At 38.1% G+C, this 26,884-nt stretch overlaps 1 protein-coding gene across 2 annotated transcripts in view; it reads right to left on the bottom strand.

The window, feature by feature from the left end:
* Window positions 1-26,884, bottom strand: part of fstl4 (follistatin-like 4) — a 310,914-nt gene that overhangs the window by 83,068 nt on the left and 200,962 nt on the right. For both annotated transcript variants that reach the window (XM_063894297.1, XM_063894296.1), the window contains one exon: window positions 24,063-24,305. In XM_063894297.1, coding sequence (XP_063750367.1) covers window positions 24,063-24,305 — 243 coding nt within the window. The remainder of the gene's footprint in view (window positions 1-24,062; window positions 24,306-26,884) is intronic.

The following is a 26,884-nucleotide window of genomic DNA, read 5'->3' as shown; positions in this document are numbered from 1 at the left end:
ATTACATGAGTAAGAATAAATGTGCCAAAGTAGTTTCGCTTTGAACATATCACACTCCAGAAGAAATGACTCCAAAAGAAGCATTAAACCAATACTATTACTGCACTCTGTCACTCCATAATGAACCTTTCTCAAACAGTAATTATTATGAAAGTCTTTCAAATCATATTGTATACGCTGGAAATCAGAACTTCAAAAAAGTGTGAATAACCAACTAGAATAAATACAACTATAACATTAGTGATCGTATTAATGAACAAAAAACATGATCAGATCCAAGGCAAAACAGAAACAATAGTAATATCAAAAGATGGGTATAGAGAACACAAAAACACACTTATACACTCCTGAACCAAACAAAAGCTTAGAACATCAAAGCCATGTCTCAGTGTTTTCATCATGCAGAGAGCCAGCTGCTATCCTATAACACCACCACTGTTCTTTGTTCATTTAAAGCAGAGTTGAGATAGGGAAGAAACTGTGAAGCATATTAAGACAACAATATCCTTCCAGGTAATATCCATCTGAACTAGTCATCTTTGATGAAATACCCAGGGAGAGAGGTATGGTTAAGAGCCCCCTCTATGTTTCCCTGCTGACCTGAGAGTTAATCCTTCCACAAATCTGTCTTTTTGCTACTTCCCCACTGTCTGCAAGACAAACATACTTCACAAAAAGTCACCTTGATACTAAAACACATACAGTAAGTACACAATTGTGGAAAAACAACAATCACTAAAGACATGGATATGGAACCATCATGACAACCATACAGCGGAACGAGATGGAAGATAGCTTTCTTGAAAATATTGGTCTTGGATATGTTTTTATTCAGCTATTCAATATCAGCTATGATACACTGCATCCTTTAATGTTTAGTCATTATCCAATTACCTCTCTATATACAGTAGTTGTTCTCATTGTTTCCAGCAGATCACATCTTTGTTGTGTGGTAGATACCACAACATTACGGTTTGTAATCTAAATCAGACTTAGTTTATTGGTTTTCCTGTGCTACAAAAAGTGCAACAAAATAATAATTCATAACATTGAAAAGAAAACGAGACAAATATAAGTAATGTCCTCTTTTTTTTTACTACTACACAAATAAACATTACTTATCTTATCGGGCTAAATCACAAACATGGTCAATATGTCTTGACACAATCAAGGCAAAGTTCACATCTACAATGTTTGCACACTTTAAACCCACCTTGTCTTTCCATTAAACTGTATATTTGGATTCATAAAACCTGATAATTGATGTGCCATTGAAATCAAGAAACAGAATGTAAAATACAGCTGCATCTACCCCGCATGAGCTATTGCCAACAACACAAATACATACAGCAGCCTTCTGGGAAACACTACATTTGGAAAACTTGGATACACAAAGAGACACACACACACACACACACACACACACACACAAACACACACACACACAAAAGCACAGACAGTCCAGAACGGTTTCCAAATATTGTCCCAGTGCTCTATCAGCTTGCCAGCGGGTATATCATGATGAACGGTGTTTGCCTAGTTGGAGGCCATCATTAACTACCTGGGGAAGTGTTCAGAGCTCAGATAGGCTGCTTCCTGCAGTCCCACCTGCTTTTAGGGAAGGAACATCCTCAGGCGGAAACCAGCACTGCCGCCTCCTCCTCCACCCAAGCGGAAATCTATTCATCAGCTGCGGTAATGAGCTGATGGTTTTCCCTGCTGTACATGTGGACCATTGCACACACATCTATGGGAAGCAACCACCAACAAGCACTGGACATACTAAGGGCCAATAAATGGCTTAATCCTCACTGTTAGGATGCAGTCATGTCAAATATATTCATTCCTCACACATCAAGGCAGCTAGGGGGAAATACAACTGTAATTGCCTTGAAATATTTTCATGGCAAAAGAAAGTGGATTAAGATGTTTCCGAGGTCCAGTCAAACAGGGCTCGTTTGGGCAATTTGAGCATGGAAAAACTATATTAAAAGGTGTGATAAACTTTTACTTAGATCTGACCTGCGTTGAGGAAGAATTGGTTTATGAAAGATTGTATGTCACTTGCCTTTTTTCAATTACAACGGTATCTATTTTCTGGTGGTTATCTTTTAGCTAAAAAGGGAATAGGGACATGCACGCAAGACATTCTTGTGCATGCTTATGAGCTTATAAGCTGTTTTGGTCCTGAGGCTCGGAAAAAAACATATTTTAAGCATAATTATTTAATTGTGCAAGTAACATTTTAAATCAAGTCACAATCTAGTGATGACAATATAGATTAAGATGGATTGTATTTATACAATATGCCATGAGTGTTTTTTTCTATTGCCACATAATACTTGACAGACACTGTCAGTGTTAGTCTGTGCTGATAAAATTGGATGAAACTTCAACAACACAATAAACATAATTGGTGTAATTGAAAGATCAAGGAAATGTCTCAGGAAAATCTTTATTTTCCATGAACCTCTCTATATGTACCCATCTCAACCTAAATCTCATTTAGAGAGGTTTACAGTACAGTTAAAGACTACATACAAAGGATTATAGGTTGGAAAAGAAACCTACATTTTGAAAAGAGCTATCATGTCTATTGACGTGAAAGACTAAGGCAAATCAAAAGCAGTAAAACAGATAGATGAGGAATCAATCAATGGCAAGTCATAAAAAAATAAAAAAACTTCAGGTAAAGAAAACTGCCATAGAAGCCTCTTAAAAAGATATGGTGCTGAAGGCCTTTCTGGAGACTGGCAGAACCCCAGCATGGCTAATGATTATGTATATTCTGTAGTGATCGTTAACTGAACATCCCAGTCCCTGACATTTTTCAAATAGTATTTAATCTTTTTTGCTATATTCTGAGCCAGATTCAGTTTTCAAAGAGTTTTTCCAAAGATAAGGATCCAGAACATATAGGATTACAATAAGTAATGGGTTGTTACCATGAGATTTTTTTCTGTATTTGGCACTCATTGTTAGCCCTCCACAGGGATCTTGAACCAAAAGCCGCATAGAGGCTGTCTTGCAGATAAACCCCCTATCTCTGGACTCCTGCAGAGATAGATTTAACAAGATTCCATTGATACCGCATAGGGAGAAGCCTTGGCCTCATGTGAAACCCTCAAAGTTGGCTGAAAACTAAGCTCTGCAACGTGCATAGAAGTCAAGTTTAGTGTGATCAGTTCTTAATTTCCCTTCCACCCAGTGTCATGTGTTTCTTCTTCTATTTTTAATCTTGAGTGCCTCTAGAAATTCCATACCTTGCAGAGCTTAACTGCAATCTATTTGTTCTACTCTGCAGAAATGGCTAAGACATTTTTGGCATTTCTTAAATGGTCTGTACTGTATATGTAACTCTCTTGCTCTTTTTTCTTTTCCTTACATGTTTCTCTTCCTCTTCGGGCCTTAACAAATCAACATTTTAAATGCAATGTTTCCTACAACAATCTGTCATTTCATGGGGAAATGACCATTTCTTACATAATGACAGGCTTGGCCTTTTGCAGTAGGCTATTATTGAGGCATTATTACTGAGGTATTGAGGCTTAAGGGGGGGTAACGGAGGACTCGAGTAGTCCCCATTGATGTTCATTATGATGTTTTACACATTTTCGGGAAAATCAGTTCTAAGCAACAGTCTGAAATACTGTACGTTCAACAAAAGGCAACAACGACTAACACAATGCAAAAAAATTGTAAAAACGGTAAATATAGAGAATGTCCTTATTTGTATTGTTACACAGTGAGTATTGTGTGTTTTTTAGGTAAAAACATCTATTGAATGAGGGATTTTGACACATAAACAGATGTCTAAAATGTTTTTGTTGAAACAGTCCCAGAAAGAAAACCTACCCATCACCTATTTCTACATGTGTCAAGAATTATCATTACCACACATTAACTGTTCTTAATATTATTGTCAGTTGCACAAGACATAATTAATCAAACTTTCTTCCAAGCCTTATATATGTCTGTATTTATGTGAACAGAAAAAACACATATTCCTTTTCCCCCACACTGCGAATGCAGTTGAAACTGTATTGAATGCAATTGCCTTTTTATTTCCCCTCCCATACACTATGCGTCACTGCATTGATAACATGACAATAGACACCATTTGTGGAGCGTTTTTAAGAAAGTGCAATGTGATTCTTCCTCTATGTCAACTGTATTGGTTCCCGCGGCAACAAACCCATAGTAGTAAAGAAGCATGTTGGCTGTTATGTGGGATATCTTCCTGAGCAGGGAATCTTTTTATCACTGCCCTTAAACTCTGACCACATATAGCAGTAGTACTAATTCTACATAATTACTTTCATGACAGCTCTGCCCTCTGACTAATGGGCTGTGAAGTAAAATGCTCTTTCTGAGAATTGAACAATGCTAATTATTTTCCTGAGTGAATGTTATGTGTTTTTTTGTTTTCAAAGTGAACTTCATTTTCTGCCCACTTATCACGGTCAGGGTCACTGTGGTAGGAGGCTAAGCAAAGTTGGTGTGTCCTTATCTACTACAATGCCCTCCAGCACTTTTTTTGCCAATGCAAGGCATTTGCAGGTGAAAAAATACATCTGCAACATATCTGCTGATTATCTTGATCAAATACAGAAACTACTTCGACATGCTGCTTCCAACGTAAGGAGGAGCGTAAGCAGACCATTGCCAAGGGAAAAAACTTGACATGCAATGAAGGAGGCATATTTTGGATGCTTTCACCTAAAATACTATTATTTTGGTCACTATTATTGAGCTCATGACCAGAGGTGATGGCTTAAAGGTAGTCCAACTGTTAAATCTTAGGCCTTTAGGCTCAGTTGCTACTTGCCGATAACTATCTGGTGTCACTGCTGATTGCTGCTTCTCAATCTCACATTTCATATTAACTGTACCTTACTAACTGATACCGAAAAAGGGACAGACCAAGGTAGTTGTCATACACACACACTCACAGCCTGGAATATAGTTCACATATTTTACATTGGCACTTTACAAGTAAGGAAGATAAGGAACTAAGGCACTGTTTTGAAAAAAATCGATAGAAGCTAGTGTCCACATTAGTATACTTTCATCCAATGAGGTAAAACCTCGGGCTCTGCCAGCCAGCAGGTGTATGGTTCACACCAGCGGGGGAGTCGCACCATGAGGCCATAATTCTCTGGAAGGGGTCAAACGGCAGTCAAAGGAAGGGCTTTAGGATGTTCTTGGCCTGCTGATCAAATACCTGGAGCTAAAGAAGCTCCGCAGGCCCTCTGCAGTGGTGGTGATAGGTTAAAAAATTGAATTTTTGGGGAGTCTTCAAGGTCTTAAACAGTAAAGAACCAAAGTGTTTCCATATCTGCAATGAAGGCAGAGCAGAAGAGATACTTACGGACCTTGAAGTTAACACTTCTTCATCTGGGTCTCGAGGGTATAGAGCATCCCATTAAAGTCACATAGATCTCACTCTGTCTCTTCGTAGTTACTTAAAGTGACCTTTTTTTAAACATGTATCGTAATATTCCAGTTAAAAGGAATTATTTAGCTATATTCACACTGTTTATTCCAATGCATTTCATTTCAATTGGTTAAGGATGTCACAAGAACCAATATTTTGATACTAAACCAATGCCAAAATGCAGATACTGTGACCATTGTCTTCCTATAGTGAGGTACCACAGTAAACTCCAGAACTAAAAGGTGCTCTGAAGTCAAAATAGAACAAAAAAAGTAAGTCATCATGATATGCTGTTTGGTTAAATATTTATTTGGGAAGAAAACTGTTTTCAGTGATAAAGGCATGGGATGTATTGTATTGGTTTGTTCTTTTAACATGGTATCAAATTGATACTTGGTTAATCTCCTACATGTCTGGTAACATGACATCCATACTTTAGACCCTGAGAAATCCAAGATAAACAACAACAAGTTAAACACAGGACCCTATTGCTCGGTGGTGTGAGTTATCTAAGAAAGGCTCTGTGCCATCCCACATCATATTGAGGAGTTGCTAATATAAGGCCTGGAGAGCACTAGCTTTACCTCTTTACGTTTTAAGCCTAAAACAGACTGACTGCAGGCTGTCAGGCAGAGCTGTATTTCCCACACATAAATCTGACAAATGTCAGCTGCAGTTTATTGCATCCACGCTGCCATGAAGCTAGGCTCACCAGGAGATTTGTATATCTGGTGTTTATTTTTGGTTTGAGATTTTATAGAGAAAAAGGTTGTTCAAAGGTTGCTTCTGCGCTTTATCTTCTTCCAGAGTAATTGGTTTGGAAAATGAGTTTGTCCAAAGCCCAGGTTTAATTGGAATTAAACACAAATATATGGAATGGTGCACCGCTCTTGCTTTTAGATTAACTGGGTCTATAAATGTCTAGCGAGGTAATCACATTAGAAAAATTGTGTAGTCGAGCAAGTGTGTTCAAGCATTGATATGCAGATGTGTGGGCAATGCCATCAGCTGACTGCAGGTTTCCCATTTGTGCATATCAGTTAAGGTTTACCCATTCTACACAAGGTCAGTGCAAACATGTAATTAGCTTTAGGACAGAGGACGGCATCACCTCATTTTTCTTCAGACCTGAATCATCATGTCTATCATGTGTCAAGAGAGCCATGAAATATATTACCTATTCATGTGATATGAATAGCTCATTTAGGCCTGAGCCACAGACCAGGAGGTGAGTAAAGGCGTATGGAGTTGTCGTTGGGAAAACTTGGGATAAATTAATCACACCAGGTGCTCACATTTATTTTTCAATGCCCCTGCTTTCTTGTAAATCTCTAATTAACAATGTTGATCCTTGTGTGTTGCTAAATTAAATCAGAGAAAGATCTGAGGGATGATTTGCTGCCTGTTATTGATAATGGGCTTCAATTAATTGAGTGCTCTCGAGGCATCAATCCTGCCACAGTGGCAAGCACCTGTTTGAGTAATTAAGCATATTGTGCATTCAGTCAGTAGCACTGGTTCCCTACTGACTGCATCACAGACGAGAAATAAATACTGAGAGCAACTCAGGTCACATTATAGCCTTTCGGAAAAAAAAAAAAAAAAAATCTTACTGAAGAAGTAGCTGTCACACAGTGACTGCAATTCAAAAAGTGCATAATGCAGTGTTAATATATTTATTAGGGTTGTGTAGAAATCTATTTCAACTCCTCATATATCGGAAAACAGAACCACAAGTCTGAGATGCAGGTAAAATAATACACAGCCACAGATTGACTTAGAATTCAATATGCAATTCATAACGGGGGGTTGTTACAATCTCTAATCAAATACTTAATAAGAGCAATTTTCATTACAGAAATGATTGACACACTAAAACAAATACACCATGACCCTAGCGTGTCCATGGTGCATTGGCAAAATTTGCTGTGGTGTCATTAAATATAGCATTGATCCCACAAACCTTACTGATAATTGAACAAGGCACTGGTGTGCTCACCAACAATCAACTCAAGGAGAACACAGCTAATGAGAGCAACGCTACAGAAAGTGTGCATCCTTTCAGCATTGTTAATGTTATATTACAAAGTGTGGAAGGATGACACTTTATAAACCAAGGCAAACAACACCAATAACTAACTACTTGGCAGTATTTTGGTAATAAAATACACAATGTAATGCATTTTAGTTCACAAACTATATTTCACATTTGACACACTTAAAAAGGCTTTCAAATTAAACAAAATAAAAGTGTGCCACTTTCCAGCGTTGCTGCCTTTGAGTCATACAGTGGAGCTGTTCTGCAGATTCACAGGAATATTCATATTCAGTGTAATAATTGAATATGTGACTCAAAGAGAGATATTTCAGATTAATGATACATTGTTCCCTTCAGCTGTAGCCTTTTGGGGGAAGCAACGCAGTAGCCTGAATCTCCGTCACAGAGCCTGGGAGTCAGAAAGTGTCTCTTTGTGTTAGACACGCACAGGCGCTTTGGAGGACAGTTTGGGATGTTACAGAGGGACAGTTATATTAAGGGGTCGGAGCACAAGGGATGGAGGGATCACTGAATGCACTGACTGAGAACAAAGGGTGTGAGGAGTAAAAGAGAATGGGAATGTATTGGGGAAAGAGTAAGAAAAGAGGAGAGCTGAACTATTGCATGATAGTAGAAATGTGAGTAAAGACCGGGATGACAGAGGTATAGACCTACAGCAGAAAATGGAAGCAAAAGAGAAAATCAAAGTGAGGAAGATTTCTTGAGGCAGATTAAAGTTGTAGTAATACAAACATTTCTTAAAGCCAGGGCTTTTCTTAAAGCAGAAACAATGGCAATGGGTGTAGTAAGGAATTGGCTTTTCCTGTATAAGACTAAAGCCTGATTAAAAAGCCACAGTAGAAAGCAAACCCTGAATAAATAAAGAAACAATTTGTTGCTATTAGACTGGGCTTTCTTTAAAGTAAGACTATTAGCTAACTTGTGATTAAAGGCACTGCACAAAAAGCTTTAACTTCCTCTGATATACAAAAAGCACCGAGAGAAGAAGGACTGATGAGGGATGGCTGTGTTAAGAGCCAATAGAGGAGAAAAAAGTAGAACATGGACATGTGGGATGAAGCCTCGGGGATGAAGAGTGGAGTGGATAACTAGTGAGGAGAAGGAAAAGTGAAAGGGATAAAGGAAAGGAGCAGAGGGGTAAGGAGATGAAAGAGTGGAGGGCTTCGAAGCTAGGTTGGGGCTCCGGGGACAAACAAGTGAAGAGGCTGAGAGAGACACGGGTGTGTAGCTGCAGGGAAGGCTGCTTCATTGCTTCGTTTGTGCTAAAATCAAGGCAGAGATGGAAGTCATTCTGCGAACTCAGGGGCAAGGACGCTAGCGTGCAGGTTTGCGTGTCAGTCACGGGACGAAGGGTGTATTTGCCCTTTCAATGAAGCTCCCAAGCCAACCACCAGTGCAGTGTACCATAGCAAATGACCCTGCAGGAAAGAGCTGCGTTTGGGATTTTCTTTTTAAATGTGTGTTTAGTGTCTGTATGCTCTTTTGCAAGAAGTGTTTGCATTTTTCCCAGACTACTGATGTAGCCACTCTTCAAAAGCAATTACTGAAGATAAAGTATGCAGTGTTTGTTTGCTATGAAAGTGACCTGCCACTCAGGATTTCAATTATCGTCCTCTCTGCCGGTGAACCGGAGCTTACACGCAGAGCAAGAGGGGGACCTGAGGAGAATAACATCCTGCGTCTCGGACAGATAAGGGAGCAGACGCCAGCTCTGTCCACAACAGATATGACTAAATCTAACTGAATAACAGGGCCATTAAAACATTTTAAGTGCTCACAGTGAGCATTTGTTATCAACTGGCCTTATCCTATTCTTTTGTTTGTTTTTACATTGCTGGAAACTGCCATGGCAAACAAGTTTGTTAGCAGGTATTAATGCTGATACTGATGTTTTCTGAATTATAATTCATATTTAGAGCCATTCAATATTACTTCTTCTGAGAACACTTTTGTTTAGCATGTGCAACTAGAGCACTTTGCTGACTTCTTACATAACACTTATAAACAAATGACACTTAATAACTAATGCATTATGGATCAATTGTATTATTTTCTTTCTCTACAGTATATTATAATTAAATGTAATTATGATACTGCTACTTCTGTGTAATCTGCTCATAAAGTGAGGACATCACTTTGTCTGACTGAGTCTTTGTATTCCTTTCTTTTTCCTTTCCTTACAACACACATCTGAGAGTTATTGTGTGTGTTGCGGCACTACAATTGTTTTATTTTTCTCAATTCAATTGAAATGACAATCAAAGTCTAAAACTTGACAATGTATAACACACAGTGAAAGACATGGTATTGGCAAAAGTAATAATGTGTAAATACAACTGTCATCCGCAAAACTATTCACCACAGACGGCACGGAGAGAATAAAATGTTTACTTTACATTTGCTACCACATTTCTGTGTGCAATAACAAAACCTCAACCATCCAAATACTATATACACACACATATATATATATATATATATATATATATACATGCAGTGTGAACTTTACCATTGTATTGTTTATACAATTTTACTGAGTTGTGAGCACAAAAGAAGTTTCCTTGATACACTTTGTTAACACTACAAGCATTCCTCATTAAAGCAGGGGATTACATCTGGTTGCCTTCTTGCATTACAAGTAGGCCAAGTTAGAACAAAATATGATTATGATACCAATTAACAGTTTAGCTATTAATAATTTGCACATGCACTCACACACATACTGTAGCATGTGGATCTTTGAGTGTTTGCTACAAACACTTGTTTGCATTGAGCTGTGTGGATCAGCAGTATTCATTCCGCGTTTTGAGAGCCATTTGTCACAGTAAGGGTTTGACCAGTCCGATTAACAAATGTTCAATAATGTGCCCTTTAGTAAGACAGCAAAGCCTCTAATATCTTGCTCAGACAAATGCTTAACAAGTAGACAATGAATGCAGATGAATGAGCACCGAGAGTGTTGAAGCAAACAAACTGCAGCATCGCTATCATGAGTAATAAGCAACCATCGCCTTCCAACCCAGCTGTAAGTAATTCACTTGAAGTGCAGTGACTAATTCATATGAAATAGTATCCATCACTGAGATCTCACAGCGGCATTCAGCGCACTTGAATAATGCAACTGTTTTGCATGATAGAGAGAGAGGCCAAAGATCACACTTCATTCTCCTGCAAACTGAAAGTCTGATAAACAATCTACAAGATTTGGATTGCACAGGGTGAATGCAATTACAGTGTTAAGTCTCAAGGTCAACAGAATAACAAGTTTAATCCATCTGCACGTTATGTAATGCAAAGAGTCCAATAGTTTAAGAGCTGTGAGGATTGTTTTCAATTTTCAAGTACTATGGAAAAATTAAAAAAGTGTTTTTCTAATTTAAACTATTGTAGTGTCGTATTAGTATGACCATACATTCATTTGAAGCTTCAAGGATAATACAAATAACAATATTGTTTAGATTTTTCATATTGTTTGGCATATACTTGTAACCCAACAGTAATTCCTTTGCAACTCAATTTGGCTGATGAAAGGTTTTCACACAAAAAAAGCTAACACTATCCTAAGATGCAGTTTTAACCATCACTGTTAAAAGCTTTTTAATTTTGGGCATAGTGTATGTTTTACTGCATGCGCGAGAGAAATGTTGCCTATGAGGAAATCCAAACCCTGCAAATGCTGGAAAATCAACACACTGTTACAACAAGCAATTTTGGTCAAGCATGAGAATATTCTTTAATGCATGAGCAGGTGTCACTGTCAAAAGTAAGCAAATCAAATGACGGTTATCAAAATCATCTTGGCTCTAAATAATTTGTCACAAATGTATAATGTATCTTGTAAATATGAATTTAGATTGATGAAGAAAGTAAAAACATTTGACAGAGGCAAACAATCCCATAAAGTAATAGTACTCTCAGATGAACCTAATGATGTTATTGCCAATCTGTTGTTGCCATATGAGTAAGAATTTATCATTATCTTTGCAAGACAGATAAAATATAAAGCATTAGTTAAATACTGTAAAACAACATAAGACAATTAAACCCAGCCCGGGTAGAGACCCTCGGTCTAGTAAAAGAGCGAATTGTAAATTACAGTATCTGAATTCACAAACTATTGTGCATCATGCCAGCAGGCGAATAAACAGCAAAGGGACTGTGACCAGATGGATTCTCAGCTCAGGAGAAAACCACAGGTCCCTGCTAGCATCAGTGACACCTGTAACATAAGCGATAAAACAAAAAGGTCAGCAGAATGCATCCTTACTGATACTGTTCTCTGAGGAAATCATGTGGGATGAGCTTTGAAAACAATAACACGGACTGATAACTTCCCTGAGGCAGCTGTCGGGTTGTTACTCCCTTTGGGTCTCAGAATTACAGCACTCTCCATAGTCAGCGACTTACGGTACAGCGGTGACTCGATGATGCAAATAGTTCCTGTGGTGCTGAGATGCTTTACTTGCTAATAATCAGCACCAAGGGCACAGTGTCACTCAATATGTTGGAACAATAGTTACTCCCTAGCAATGACCGTCAAACATGTGAAAAACAGAACCTCCCACGGAGAGTCCAAGCTTTTCGGAACAGTGTGTTGTTTTTTCAACCATTGCTGTAAAACACAGCTAAAAGTTGTACTGTACATAAACACAATGTGTCAGCAATTCAAAGCTGCTGTGTATTGCAATAGCCAAAGGTTCTGATGTTGCTTTAAGGAAGTGTGTTTGATTGGCTATTAAATAAACCATTCAAGCATGATTGGCGAATGGAAAGAGACAAAATACTAGCCAACAATAAATAAATCACCTACAATATGAACTTTCTTTAGCCAGAAGTATGGAAATGTGCTGAAATAAGTATTTTGTTTTTAAGCAATATCAAACAACAGTTGTTTATTTGAAAATAACTCATACAAATAATTGCAAAAAATATAATTTCTATTACAGAAGGATAATCCTAAATGAATTGGTGTCCCAGTTTTGAGTAATGCTAATTTGTCTGAAGATCCAAAGACCAAAGTGTACATATTGTATTTTATCCGATTAGAAAGGAAATATATACATATTATCTAGGATAAAACTTCTGTCAAGGAGCACAAATTCATTGTTGGACGTTCAAAATCTTTAGTGAAATACTTGTTTTAAGTGTAAGGATCTTGATCTGTAAGTGCTTTGGTCAGACAAAGGAATATGTGAATATTGGCAGTCACTGAATTTATCATTCATTCAGCTGGAGAGTTGGCAAATCAGTTGCTACAGCATATTGAGCTGCGCTGGTTGTCAATCTGGACTCGTTTTCTACCCTCTGGTCAAACTGTTCGGCTGGCAGAGTGGAAATATATAATCTGACAGCTCACATTACAAAGGACAGTGGAGGGGCTGTTCAGCTTCAATATCAGAACGAGGCTGAGAGGTAGGGAGGAAAAGCCAGGAGAAGTGTGAGCTGAGCAAGAAATATTAAATATTTACCCTTAGTCAGACATACTTTATGGGAATGACTGAGTATCATTTGACTTGGCTCTGCTGTATGTGTGATAACTATGACCATACACAAAGGCATACATATAAACACACCCATACATGTTTTCCATTTCTTAAATTTCTCCATGCAATCCCTTGAATATTTTTCCAGAGCCGTCCCTGCCAAATGCATGAAAAGCAGTAAAATTGGCTGATTTTTTCTTTTGGAATATTTCTGATTATGGAATTGATGTGCTGATTAAAGGGTACACTTGGTATTATAATTTTGTTTCAGGGCTCTCATAGCTAAGAGTAGTTCAAAGGAGGCCTCTTATCAAATTATAGTTTAGGGTGATATTCTTTGAATCCGTTTCTTGTACAGGTATCATTTAAAGGTTTCTAAAGGGTTAGAAAATAACTACCGTAAGGTAAGGAGAGACATGGAATGAGATGGTATAATGTGCAGTGAACGTCTTCTGAATTGCCATAATTAAAGAATATAATGCTGTGTTAGATTTCTGAAAGTTTGAATCACTACCACACCAAACATGTCCATGTGTTCTTGGGCAAGATACTTAACCCGGGTTGCTCCCGATGGCAAGGCCAACGGTGTGTGAATGTTAGCTTACTTGAGCAAATGGCACATTGATCTGTATGAATGAGGTGTGAGTTGGTGAATGATGACTTCTAGAATGTTAAGCGCTTCAAGGGGCCACAAAGACTGGATAAAGCACTATATAAATACAGTCAATTTACCATTTACCACGATGACAGAAACATTTTGACCTGCATTCCATAATGTATTGGGTTCATATGGATTATATGATAAGATTAAGAAATTATTTTATATAAAATGTGTTAAATATTTATAACCATCACCTTGATAGTTTGGGCCAGGCAGTTGCCCACCTTGTGTTATCTTGTCTACCCCTTTCATTTATGTCTTATCTGTCCCGTCTCTTGCTGTATATAAATTATGTGACATATCAAACCTAGCATACCAATGTGATGAGATACAATTGGTTCTATATACACGGTAAAAAGAACACAGTGAAAAGTAACACATTTTGGAAATTCATAAAATGAAAGGAAAAGCAACACATAGCTACTAATTAAGGAACTACAGTTAAATGAAAAAATCACAGCAGCTACACATACAGTTTTATATAAAAGCAAAGATCTTTAAAATTGCGGCAATGGATTAAGAGCAAACACAGCTCGCACAGCACAGCTATACATTTTAGCCTCAGAGCCTGTGTGTGTGTGTGTGTGTGTGTGTGTGTGTGTGTGTGTGTGTGTGTGTGTGTGTGTGTGTGTGTGTGTGTGTGTGTGTGTGTGTGTGTGTGTGTGTGCGTGTGTGTGTGTGTGTGTGTGTTTGTCAGGGACATACAGTATTGTAAGATTATTTTTCTACCCAGGGTCACTTTGCCTTGAGGTGATGCTTGTATCTTTATTTTTTATTTTCCAGGCTCACACTCTACTTAAGCTCTGAACCAATTTAACACAGAGCGGGGAATGTAGAGAAGCTTGACAGAGTCACTCAAATCCCCGTCTGCGCCATATTGGGGGCATAGTGGGAGAAAGATGAGGGCAAAAGATAGACGAGAGGAAAGTGGTCTTATACGGGGGGGATACAGCGGGAGAGAAACATATCTGCATGAAGACGAAGCAATGTGTGTCCATCTATAAAAGGCAGTTTCCTACAAAGCAAGTAAGTGTTGCCTGGCAAATTATGTCATGTATTAATTGTCACCTATAATACTGTTGCTGGGAGAGAAGTTCATAGTCTCACTTGTTAGTAGTAGGATCCCAACTTAAAAAAAAAAGCACTTGATAAGCAAAGTTTCACAGTGAACTTGCAGCACCATGTATTTCACTTTTATGCAGCAATTAAAGTGATGAAAGAATGGTGAAATAAAGGGTGTGGGCTAAATGATATTCATTTGACACTTTCAAGTTTCTTAACTGTTCGGAGGTGTGTGCCAACAACTTTTAAAGAGTGGTGTTAAGAACAGTAATAAAAGCAAGCCATGTAGATAGAGAGCGCTCCAAAATTATGCAGTGCCACCTGTTATCTAACAAAAGACAAGAGAGAGTGCCAACATGGCTTCCCCTAAAGAGTTAACAATAGATATCTGATAATTACTCCGACAACAGAGAGAACAAGAATATAATGTGTGTTTGTGCATGTGAATATATAAATTACATTGTAAATGACACTGCTATTTAGAGTATTCACTCAAGTCTCACATTCCAATTATCATTACAGCTGCATGCACCAGGCTGGGGCAACATGCGTGAAAAGCTAAAGCCGTGCAGATGATGAAATGCACCACGGAATACAGCTCACTGCTGAAAAGGCAATGCCAATGTTGTGACAAGCATGTCAAAATGTCTTAGGCATGAATAAACATTTTCTTTCAGAAGAGATTATTTTGTTTTTTGTCAGTACGGAACTGGTGTGTCTTCATCCCTGTGTGTGAGTGTGTGTGGGTCTTTGTTTGTTTGTGTAATTTGCTGTGTTTGAGTGCAAAGACAGAGAAAAGGATGAGTAGGCAGTCTGTGTTAGAGGTGAGGAATAAAAGAACAAAAAGCTGTTATTTCAGAGATTGCAGTCAAAATGCTGGGATGTAAGTGCATGAGGATCGGGAAAAAACAAAGAGAAAGCTTCTGCAATTTCAATAAAACTCCACATTAAAGATGCGGCTCATAAAGCATCACATGCTTCTGAAAAGGTGTTCATAATTCAAAAGGGATTTTCAAACAAAGCTCCTTTAGAAAGTACTTTATCAATCTAGGAAATAACTAATCTGTTTTTGGACAGAAAAGAGATGAATATATAATTATGAAAAGAAAAAGAAAAGATTTGGCTTATCCATCACCCTGCTAGAGATTGCTGGCTAAATGCAGTCATCAGTAATTTGGCCAAGCGTGTTCATCCAAAAGAAGAAAAAGGATGCCAAATAAGATTTAATTTGGTTTTCTTTCTTCTGCTTTCATGTGGGATTATTGTTGTTGTGGTTGTGTGGAAGACACAATGGGATAAAACGTATTAAAATTATACAAATATGTTTATAATCCTTGAAAAAGAGTTTTCTTAATGAAGAATAATTCAGCAGGCGAAACATGGTCCCATTATTTTAGAAAGGCTCTGCCTCATAAGATGAATATTATTTGGGGTTTTTGTATCTTGTTGAATTTAGTATACTTGAATTGAATGCGTATAAAGATTATTCAGTATTTGTAATTCAAAAAGCATCAATGAAATGTGTTATTATTTTAAAGTGGTAACAAAACACTTATTGCTTCATTCATCATTCACATCAAACATGTATTCAGTGCTTTGGTAACATTCACGGTAACTAACTATCTAAGTAATGGTACACAATAGGGGGCAATTGAAAATCCTATCTTTTATTTTCCTGAAATATCACACCGATGTTGCCTGTTAGACATTCAGGATGTTTCCTTTTAAGGCGGAAAGGAAAACACATTCTATGGTGCAGTATCCTTGACAATGTCCCACAATCAGAACAGCAGGGGACCACAGTGGACAAAGAGAGCTTTCTATTTTCATAGGGGAAAGTGATGTTTATGAGGCAGGGGACCAGTGGTGGACCGGGGGACATCTCTATCTGGGACAGGGCATCCATTTCACACGGCAAATACTTTCACTGTAATGAATCTGTGGGGAGAATTTCAACCTAATGAGGTAAGACCCACGTGACACTGAAGAGAGAAAATTAGTAGAAAGTATTGTGGAAAAAAAAACACAAGAAGAAAGATGGGGATAGTTGGTCTGCTCGTTAATAAGCCCACGGTAACAAATAAAGTGCTGTCAGGGGAGGTCTGCAGGGTGTTTGGTGTGTGTGTGTGTGTGTGTGTGTGTGTGTGTGTGTGTGTGTGTGTGTGTGTGTGTGTGTGTGTGTGTGTGTGTGTGTCTAAAAGAGAGTTGAACTATAACTTCCGATCCAATGGAGCATAGTGTGACCTCGACAACTTCGCACCCTGCTGACAATAGCCGAGTCCATTGGTGAGCATTTACAAATGCACTGAATGGTGTTACTTAATAGCGTGCAGAAGGATAAATTAGGGTAATTTAACACAAATTAAACATGATTGTTTTATACATGTTGTACTAAGGACATGTATAATGTAACGTTTCCCTGCCGTTCGCCTGACATAAAGGAACACTTCGCTCTGATCATTTCCATTAGTGTATCAAATATTCATTCCGTGTTACCTAAAACTCTTTTCTGTAAGAGTTTCAGGTAACATATGTTTATATCTCTGCAGTTAACAAATATTTTCAAGTTAAGTATTATTCATCAAGACATTTCTCCATTCAAGTTATAGGATCAATGTGGAGTCATGCAAAAATCCCACGTTTTCCTCAAATAACATTGTGAGAAACTGACATACAAATAGTGATCAAATTGTCATCTTCTGCCAGATTCAAGTAAAGTAGCATATATTATTATTATTTGAGTTATTAATTTGAACTGTGATGTTGAGTTAAGTGTTTCAGGTTGAATAAAAACCAATAAACAGCATTTACTGTTGCAACCCACGGGATGCAACCCACTTGTGTGCCATAGGATATTAAGACAAGTTTGTTATAGCCGCTCCCACATCAAACACAGTTTTGAGAGAGTAACTACAACAAAGTTAACCATATCTAAAAGCACACAGATCTTGACAAGTTTGGCATAAAAGGAGCCTGAAACAACAACAAATAAGAGAGATAATCAATATCCTATGAGTGCCCACAAATGGTTGTTTTCCACATGTTAAAGTATCTTGCTGTAACCCTATTCAGCCTCTGTTTACACAACTAAAACTGCCAGGCTAGAGCTCACAGCATTTTGGACCATCCTGATGTGTACTGTGTGTTTGTCTGACCAGGTTAATGGCCTCAGCCACAGGAGGGGGCAGAGGGTTAGTGAGTTAAAGATGGACGGTGGAATCAAAGTGCTGAGACGTGGGGGGCAGCTTCGATGGTATGCTATAAGCACAGCTCCACAGAACAGGCTGGGAGGATAAAGCGTAATCAGAACGGGTTAGGCCAATCTTAAATTGAGAAACTCGCCAAAGACAAAAGGATGATTGATGGATAAAATGGAGGGATAGAGGGAGGATAAGTAAGGAAATCATAGTCTGAAGTTCAACAGTCGTGTTTGTTATAAAATGACTAAACTTCTGGGATCCTCAAAGACAGACAAAGGCTAATATATCAATCAGGTGGCATCTACATGCTATAGATTCATCTGACGATTTTATCATATTGAATTACGATTCAATATTTTGTTGAAATCAACACAAAACGCCCTTTAGGATTATAGTCCCCATTGACTTCCTCAGGTTAATTTGGATGTCCTAAAATATTGTTGTATAACTATGATAAGGAAATGATTCTGTGAAAATCTATATTTAACAGAAGGCAACTTTTTGGGGGGATGATAGATTCAGTAAATGGTAGCCAGATGGATGGATGAGTGGATCAGGGCATTGTCCTAACTGAAGCGCAGCTCATCATGGGGAGACTTGTGACTTTCTGTCTGGATGGCAACACATCACCCGTCTGATCTGAGAGTCCACAGCCTCACGACCGAGTATTAACACTTGTCCCCAATGGAGCGGCTATAGCGGGATACATTAAAGCCCCCCTGCTGAGCGCCTTACATGACCCAGCGGAAACAGATGTCCTTTTGGTCGGCCTTCGCTGGAGCTTCCTGCTCGTCAGGAAGATGAAAGCACTGAAACAACAGTGTTAGTTCAATTGAAATGGTTTCAGAGGAGTGGAGTTGTAATCAAAGCCAGGGTCAAAAGAGAAAATCTCGCTTGGGATGATAATTGCACAACGAGTGATTAGTTGTGACCTTGCATAACATGCCATTTAAAATACTGCACAATGCTAATGCCAAACTGTGCGTGTTTGTGTGAGTCAGTTGAGTATCAGTGTGTAGTGGCTTTTGTTAACTCAACTTCCAAACATATACATTTCAATTCAATTTAAACAAATCAGATTAGAAACTGGTATTTATTAATTGCCAGCATGGTTTGATCTGAAATGCAGAAGGATAGGTTATTATTTGGTGAGAGAGGTATTCATTTTTTATCAGATGACATCCTCAAGGAAAAACTTTTTTATGACTTTTGGCAATAACAATCTAAATAGGTTAATGGGTTTGAGTGCAGCTGGCATATTAGTCTTTTTTATTGACAATGTGCCCCTTTTGAAGCTGTTATAAGGGTCAAATTACTCTTAACTTTGAGCTATTTCTCAATTTGTCATTCTTGAGAAGACACGCTGACTTTCACTTGTGTCTTAGACTTTAGTAGTTTGTGCTTATTCTTCAGGAGAGGCTTTAAAAAGTGAAGAGCTTAAGCTAGCTCACAACCAAATTCAACTTATTGTAAGGTGGAAATATTAAAAGCTCTTTATCCTATTTTGTTTCCTAACAATGTTATTCATTTTATAAGTGTTTATTTTTCCTCCATTGTTATTTAAATGTTATTCTCCTATGTGCACTTATTGGTGAATCAATACGGATTTAAGTAGCTTAACAGACTGTGTGTGAATACAAAGCACCAGTGACAGGACACAACAAAGAGTCCCAGAGGTTTAAAGTCATACTCTTCACCCTACATGTAATCACTTCTCCTGCCTGTCACAAACCTTAAATCCATTTTCAAACCCCTCGAGAAGCATTTGTGCTATCAGGTCAGAAGCAGGCTACAGCCTTCTTTATCCCGCATCAAAGGGAATATCTGCATACCCACAGATAGTCGGTGGAATATTCCTTGGCCTATGTGACTATGTTTGCCTCAACATGTCAACAGTAGTTCCAAATATCAAACCATCTCCCCAGTTTCTCCACTCGGCCTGAGGGAAAGTAAAATAAAAATCTAATTAAAAAGATAAAACCTAAGTAGAGCTGACCCCTTCCCTTGAAAAAAAGTGAAAATGTTCTGCAAAGCTGAAAACAAGCTGTTGTTGGACTCTACATTTTTTATAGGCACACAGATAAGTATTCTGTTATGAAATAAATTATTTTATCTTCAAGATTTGAACCTGGAAAATATCGACTATGAATTGATGGAGGCAGGCAGATATAGGAGAGATCAACCTTCAAACTCTGGTCAGTGTTTTGATGTTGGGTGATGAAAGATGTGTTACCTGCCAGAACTGCAGAACCTCAAAAGCAAAAAATGTAACTCTGTTTCACTGAAAATTGCATAACATGTATTGGAAGAAACACAATATTTGTATATTATTTACTAAAGGTTGTGACAGCCAAGTGAGTGGTATTTGTGTCTAATCAGTTTAAATTGTCATTCATCTATTGTGCAGTTCAATTGTTACAGGAAACTGTAAGCTATTGTGCAATAATAAATACTAAATAAAAAAAGACTATTTGGGAGGCTTGACCACCACAATGTGAATATTATATTTCAGATGAGTAGACTATAATTGAAGGATGGTATATTTAAGCCTTAGAAAGCAACAGCATGTCCTAATTCAGATATCCTTAGTGTCCTGCAAGTGGAACAGTGAGAGAGAAGGTTGTGATTCTCTTCCAAACATTTTAAAGCTTATTGAATAAAACAAAATTAAATGAACTGTGTGAGTGGAAGTCATTGAAGGATGGTCTCAGCTTTTTGCCACAGAGGAGTTATGGACCGGTTGTGCACTGTGAAACCCGATAATCCAGATACGTTGAGATGAAAGCCAACATAAGCACATGCCAAATTTGAGACTGTGACTTTGACCATAGCCCTGAGCTGAAGGAAATTGGTTTTCACAGCAGAGGTTTTAGGTCTATCAAATTTAAAAGCAAAATTACCAAAAAAGGCCAAAATATTTTGGCACATGGCTTAATGCATAGCTGTAGTGATCGGAGAGCCCCTTTTTTCTTCTGTTTTGGTCTTGATCTTTGTATGAATTATAACATTGTTTTTGCTATTAAGCATTTGAATGGACTTCTGAAGGACTAGGATCACAAAAGGGCTCTAAATACATAAAGGTCTATAAGGTTTGTATGATCAGACAACTGTAATAAAAGATAAAACATAATAAATGTGTTCAAAGGAAGAGGAAAATGTAGGTTCATTTGTTCTTTGTTCTATCTGTTCCATAGAAAGACAACACTGAAAGGTAACAACAACACATCGCTCAGTGAGTAATACCTGTTTGCCTAAACAATATTGCTGTGTGATGGCAGTGCAGTTTGGAACACAGACGATTTAGTCATTTTATATTGCCCTTTGTGTATAATTATACACCTAAATATAGGAGCACTTAGTGAATTACAGACACAAACTCCATTTATAGGGCAATGAGTAAAAGGTGTAAAGATGGATCTGTTGTTACAGTATATTCAAGGGTTTTAATGAGACAGTAAAAACCATATCATGCAAGCAAAAAAAACCAATAGCAAAATAGTGAGACATGCCTTCCACACACACACACACACACACACACACACACACACACACACACACACACACACACACACACACACACACACACACACACACACACACACACACACACACACACACACACACACACACACACACACACACACACACACACACACACACACACACACACACACACACACTCTCTGAGGCTAAAATGTATAGCTGTGCTGTGCGAGCTGTGTTTGCTCTTAATCCATTGCCGCAATTTTAAAGATCTTTGCTTTTATATAAAACTGTATGTGTAGCTGCTGTGATTTTTTCATTTAACTGTAGTTCCTTAATTAGTAGCTATGTGTTGCTTTTCCTTTCATTTTATGACATTTCAAAAATGTGTTACTTTTCACTGTGTTCTTTTTACCGTGTATATAGAACCAATTGTATCTCATCACATTGGTATGCTAGGTTTGATATAATGTCACATAATTTATATACAGCAAGAGACGGGACAGATAAGACATAAATGAAAGGGGTAGACAAGATAACATAAGGTGGGCAACTGCCTGGCCCAAACTATCAAGGTGATGGTTATATATATTTAACACACACACACACGGAACATGTATGATTTCTTTGACATCTGACTGATTTCCAACAAGTTCTATCTCCTTCTGGTTTGCATTCAGACAAGTTTAAACCTAATGTGCCGACTGAACATCCCTAATGTGGATTAGCTATGCATGGTAGTGTCTGCCAAGAATCCTTCCCTCCCTAATGTGATATGACTGGGAGTGCTACTGTGTGTGTGTGTGTGTGTGTGTGTGTGTGTGTGTGTGTGTGTGTGTGTGTGTGTGTGTGTGTGTGTGTGTGTGTGTGTGTGTGTGTGTGTGTGTGTGTGTGTGTGTGTGTGTGTGTGTGTGTGTGTGTGTGTGTGTGTTCTGCACTGATTTGACATTAAAACCATGCACTCTATAACTATGGCTTTACTTTCTATATTACCACTGCCTAGAGATTATGATGTGGAACGTGACCTGCAAGACTACATTTACAGGCGAGGACAGACTACCCACAGTAACAGCGCACATGTGAATGCTGCCACTGGTGGAATGAATTAAAAAAGATGTTGTGTGTTTGTGAATAAAGTTAGCAGTGGCCCTAGACCTGATACCTTTAAATCAAAGTCATGAAGAAGGGACTAGGCTGTTAGTTTGATAATAATGCTGACTGTTCATGCTGAGAGTGCACTTCTACTAATGAGTGATAGCCAAGGAGCGTAGACTCTAATGATTTACTTTAGAGGACTGGTGATCCACTGAAACCCAGTGGTAATTTGTGAATGCCAGGATATTGATGGAGTAGAGGTAGTAAAGTGGAATAGTGAATCAGATATGTATATGGACACACAGTATGTCTGTAATCCACTAAAGAAATTTGAAACAACAAGTTGATTAGTTAATTAAATTGACAGATCTGTTAAACGTAAAGAAAATCCAGCAGAGCGACACTTCAAATGATATGCTTTCTGCGATGTATTCATAACTTTCTCTGATATAAGTAATGCATTATTTCAAATGTTAACATGACTTATTGACAAATTAGATCTTAGTTGACTTATACCATAAGGAAAGACTAATCGACTAATTGAGAGGCGGGAGTCCTAACTTACTAAATTATATGAATGTACAAAGTATATCTAAATGTTTACATGAACAGTGAATAAAGAGTTTGCTTATGACACAGGAAGTGAAATGTATTGGCATATTTGCAGTAACATCTGTAGGTTAATTCATTGTTTGCCTTCACAACCAAAACCCACCTTTTAATGTCTACAATAACAATGATTGATTTATTAAATTCACTTTAAGGGAGCCACGTAAATATGCGTTGGATGCCAGTGGTTGTGATCAGATCCAATTAAGAGTGCTGACTTAAATTGAAATGAGAGTGAATGATAAAAAATGCTACCAGTATGAGTGCCATTGTAAGTGCTTAGCTATAGTTTCCCAGACAGACCTGACCCTGAGCTACAGACTTCAGCGCCAAACTACAAATGATTGCAGTCTCTCATCTTGGTTGAGTAGATGGCTGACAGTCACAGCCTGATTTCCACAGTGATTGATGATTGTGACAAGAGCTTGACAGATGGTAACATGCAACAAAACAATTGCTTTGTTTGTCTGTACAAGTCTATTTCTGTTTCAACATCAAACTAAAGTCAAAGCCCCACTGCAGCCTTCAAATGTATGCCTCCCAGGTATCAGAACATCATTTGAGGGCAATTTTCCCTCAAACACAGCATTAAAAGTGTTAACCTGTACCTAACTCAGTGCTGTAGTCAGACATTAAAGACAACAGCCCCCTAGCAGCATCGCTGTGTTTCTGTGTTAGAGGAGACGTTGCACTGCAGACAAATCTACTTTAAGTATGTTGGTATTCTCTGCCTATTCCTAAGGGAGGTACATCATAAAAAGTAAAAAAGGTAGATGACAAACAAAATTCAGATTCAGAATTTATATTCATTTTAACAGCTATTAAATAGCTTAGTTTAAATAGTGACATTATGCAACATATAACAGGATTTTTAACATGCTGTTGGTATTCTCTTCACATAACTTTTTACAGTGTGTTGCAGTGGCCCCTTGCAGTATGAGTATACAGTATCAGTGTGACAGTGAAGCGCTACCTTTGAAGAAGCAGTCCTTGCTGTGCACCACGTAGATCCGCCTCCTCTCCAGACAGGCGGTGCGGTAAACCTCGCAGTGGTTCTCGTAGAACCTGCCGTCTGAACCACACACCGGCACGAAGGAGGGCCGGCACTTTTCTTGGCAAACACACTCAGCACGGCCGGTGTCTGCCATCAGCACACACTGTCGACCCCGTCCACAGTAAGTCCTGCGACAGGGACCTCCGTCTGGGTCAGAGAGGGCTGGAAGAGCGAGAGAGAAAAGAGAACAGAGCAAGAGTAAATAAGCAAGTCCATAACATATTAAAGAGAGAGAAAGAAACTTTCTACATCAACAATGTTTTACTTGTTTGAATTAAATAAAATAACCACAAGGCAGAGTTCAGCCAGCATTGCACAATGTGACACACACTGTTAGGGGTCTGTAAAACAACAATAGCATTAAAACAGACAAGAAAATGGTCCACTGCTAAATAATTATTAAATGAATATCAATAATAATACCCTACTTTGTTATCCCATCAACCAGCAAACATATGAACCAGTGAGGAAGATCATATAATTAAGTAGAAGTACTAAAAATCTAATTTCAGAAATATATTCTGGTTTCAGGAAAATGGAAAAAGGCTGTTTTAAACACATACTGCATTAGTTATGCACAGTACAATATAACAAAAGTAACATATCAATTACAAGAAAGCAACAAGACACAGTAACAACATTTCCTGATCGCAGTTAAAGTAAGATGGTAACAAGGAGAACACTTGCACCTGACAAATCAAACAGCCAGGTGTGCTTATCAACACCTCACAGCTCTCATTCGCAAAAACATGTGAATATCAGTACACGAACACACAAAGTTATGCATAAATTAGAGGTGCACTATCACGTATTTTAGAAACACACACACACACACACACCCACACACACCCACACACAAATACAAACTACTACTGTGTGCCAACTCACAAATGCACACGCCAGCATCTCCATCACCACCGCTCACTGCCTCACCTTGCTTCTTCCCCTTGATTTAATCTATTTGCACTTAAAGCCAAAAAGCTGCTGATCCAGACAGACGCTGCCCCCTCAAATAGATTTTTCCTGACCAAGACCTCCCCCTGTCTTGTTGTGATCTGACGGTTGGATTTACGGCCCCCGTGCCTTGGGGTTATCACAGTTAAAACTACATGCTCAACCAGGTACTAGCAGGGCATCTGGTGCCTCACAAAACCATCTGGCAAATGTCGATGGTAATAAATTAGAAATATGAAAACCTTCCTAGAGTTTGCACATTATAAGTATGAGAGTGAGAAGGCTAAACCAATATTATCAAACATGAACAACTCCTACTCAGACACACATGTAGTGTTGAAAAGTGGGCTGAGGAGCGACAGATTTTATTTGATCGAAGAATAAATACATTTACAATTGCAAATTCATTGTTAATGAGTATTTGAGTCAATTGGAAGGTTTCATTTAACACTTCCTTTTTCGATTATTTTTTCATGTTAAAAAAAGCTCTCACCCTTCTTAACCCCAATGCTCAGTTTTTTTAAGAACTGCAGCCATTACAGGCTTGTGGCTGGGTGTCTACCCTTCAATATGTCCTGCTCTCAGATCAAATGAAAAATGTTGGAGTATTGGTGCAAAAGCAAAGTTTCACCCGTAATTGACCGAGTTCAGTTTCTAGCACTGTTTTCCGTTGCTAAATTTCAAGCACTATGTCTGTCTCGTTTTTTACCTTTGATGTTAACAAGCGTTGCTATTTGCCATGGAAAGCAGGAAAAGAAACATAAAGGAGACAACTGTTTTATGCAGCTCTGTGAGAGACCACACCGAATGAAAAAAGTTGAGGTAGGTAAGTTGGCAAAGTAAGTGGCAGCTTGTAACATTGCATTTCAGTAATGGGACGCTGAAGGCTGTTGCAAGAAAACAAATACACATTGAAAAGTGGCTTGCTGGCCATTGTGTTGATGCTTTTTGTGGTTTAATAGCTTACAATGCTTAGAAGGGGTCAGATACTGTATATTATTATCCATCTGTGGAATAAAACCATACTGGCCTTAAGAGAGTTCGTACTCGTATAATCAAACTGCTGAAAACATAAATTGAATTTGCCGGCAGTATAAACATATCTCAACTCTCAGCATATTTTATAATGGAGATAATGCGCTGTTTTCTGAGGACAAAATAACCTTAATATATAGAAGCGATTCAAGGGCCGAGTCACACAGTCACGCACACACACAAATGCACAAAAACTACACAAAATATAGTAACATGGTCCTACTCCATGGAACCTACAGGCAATTATACATGCTGCTGCTCAGTCAATGCCTGCCCTTGCAAAAAAAAGACACATTGTCAAAACTGATAACAGACACTATTGAAACAAATTTTTCATTGTAAATAAGTCTGTCATCATAAAGTTTTATCAGATAAATTGAGATGACTTTCAATATTTTAATTGCCTGTCTAAAACCAACAATTAAGCCATTTTTGCTTACATTAGCTTCTTTATTTTGTTTCATATCATACCAAATAATGAGATGGCTGACATGATTCCATTAGAAACTCCAGTAACTTGATTGTTGCATTGAATTTTCGTTTACAGACAGTATATAAATAAAAATACAATAATTGTAATCAAACTTTCTATTCATCTCATGGAATTCATGTTAACAACATTTTACTTAATCTGGATTTGCAAAGTTAGACAAAGAAATACAGGCAAAGGATTGCATGTGTGTTTTTGTTTAAGTTGGCCTGGATCGCATTGATTTCTTGATCACAATTAAGTATTAGGAAGCTCCTGGTTT

This window comes from Eleginops maclovinus, chromosome 11 (assembly GCF_036324505.1).
Source record: "Eleginops maclovinus isolate JMC-PN-2008 ecotype Puerto Natales chromosome 11, JC_Emac_rtc_rv5, whole genome shotgun sequence".
Lineage (NCBI taxonomy): Eukaryota > Metazoa > Chordata > Actinopteri > Perciformes > Eleginopidae > Eleginops > Eleginops maclovinus.
Note: the sequence above shows the minus strand (reverse complement) of the source record. Positions and strands in the feature narration are given on the sequence as shown.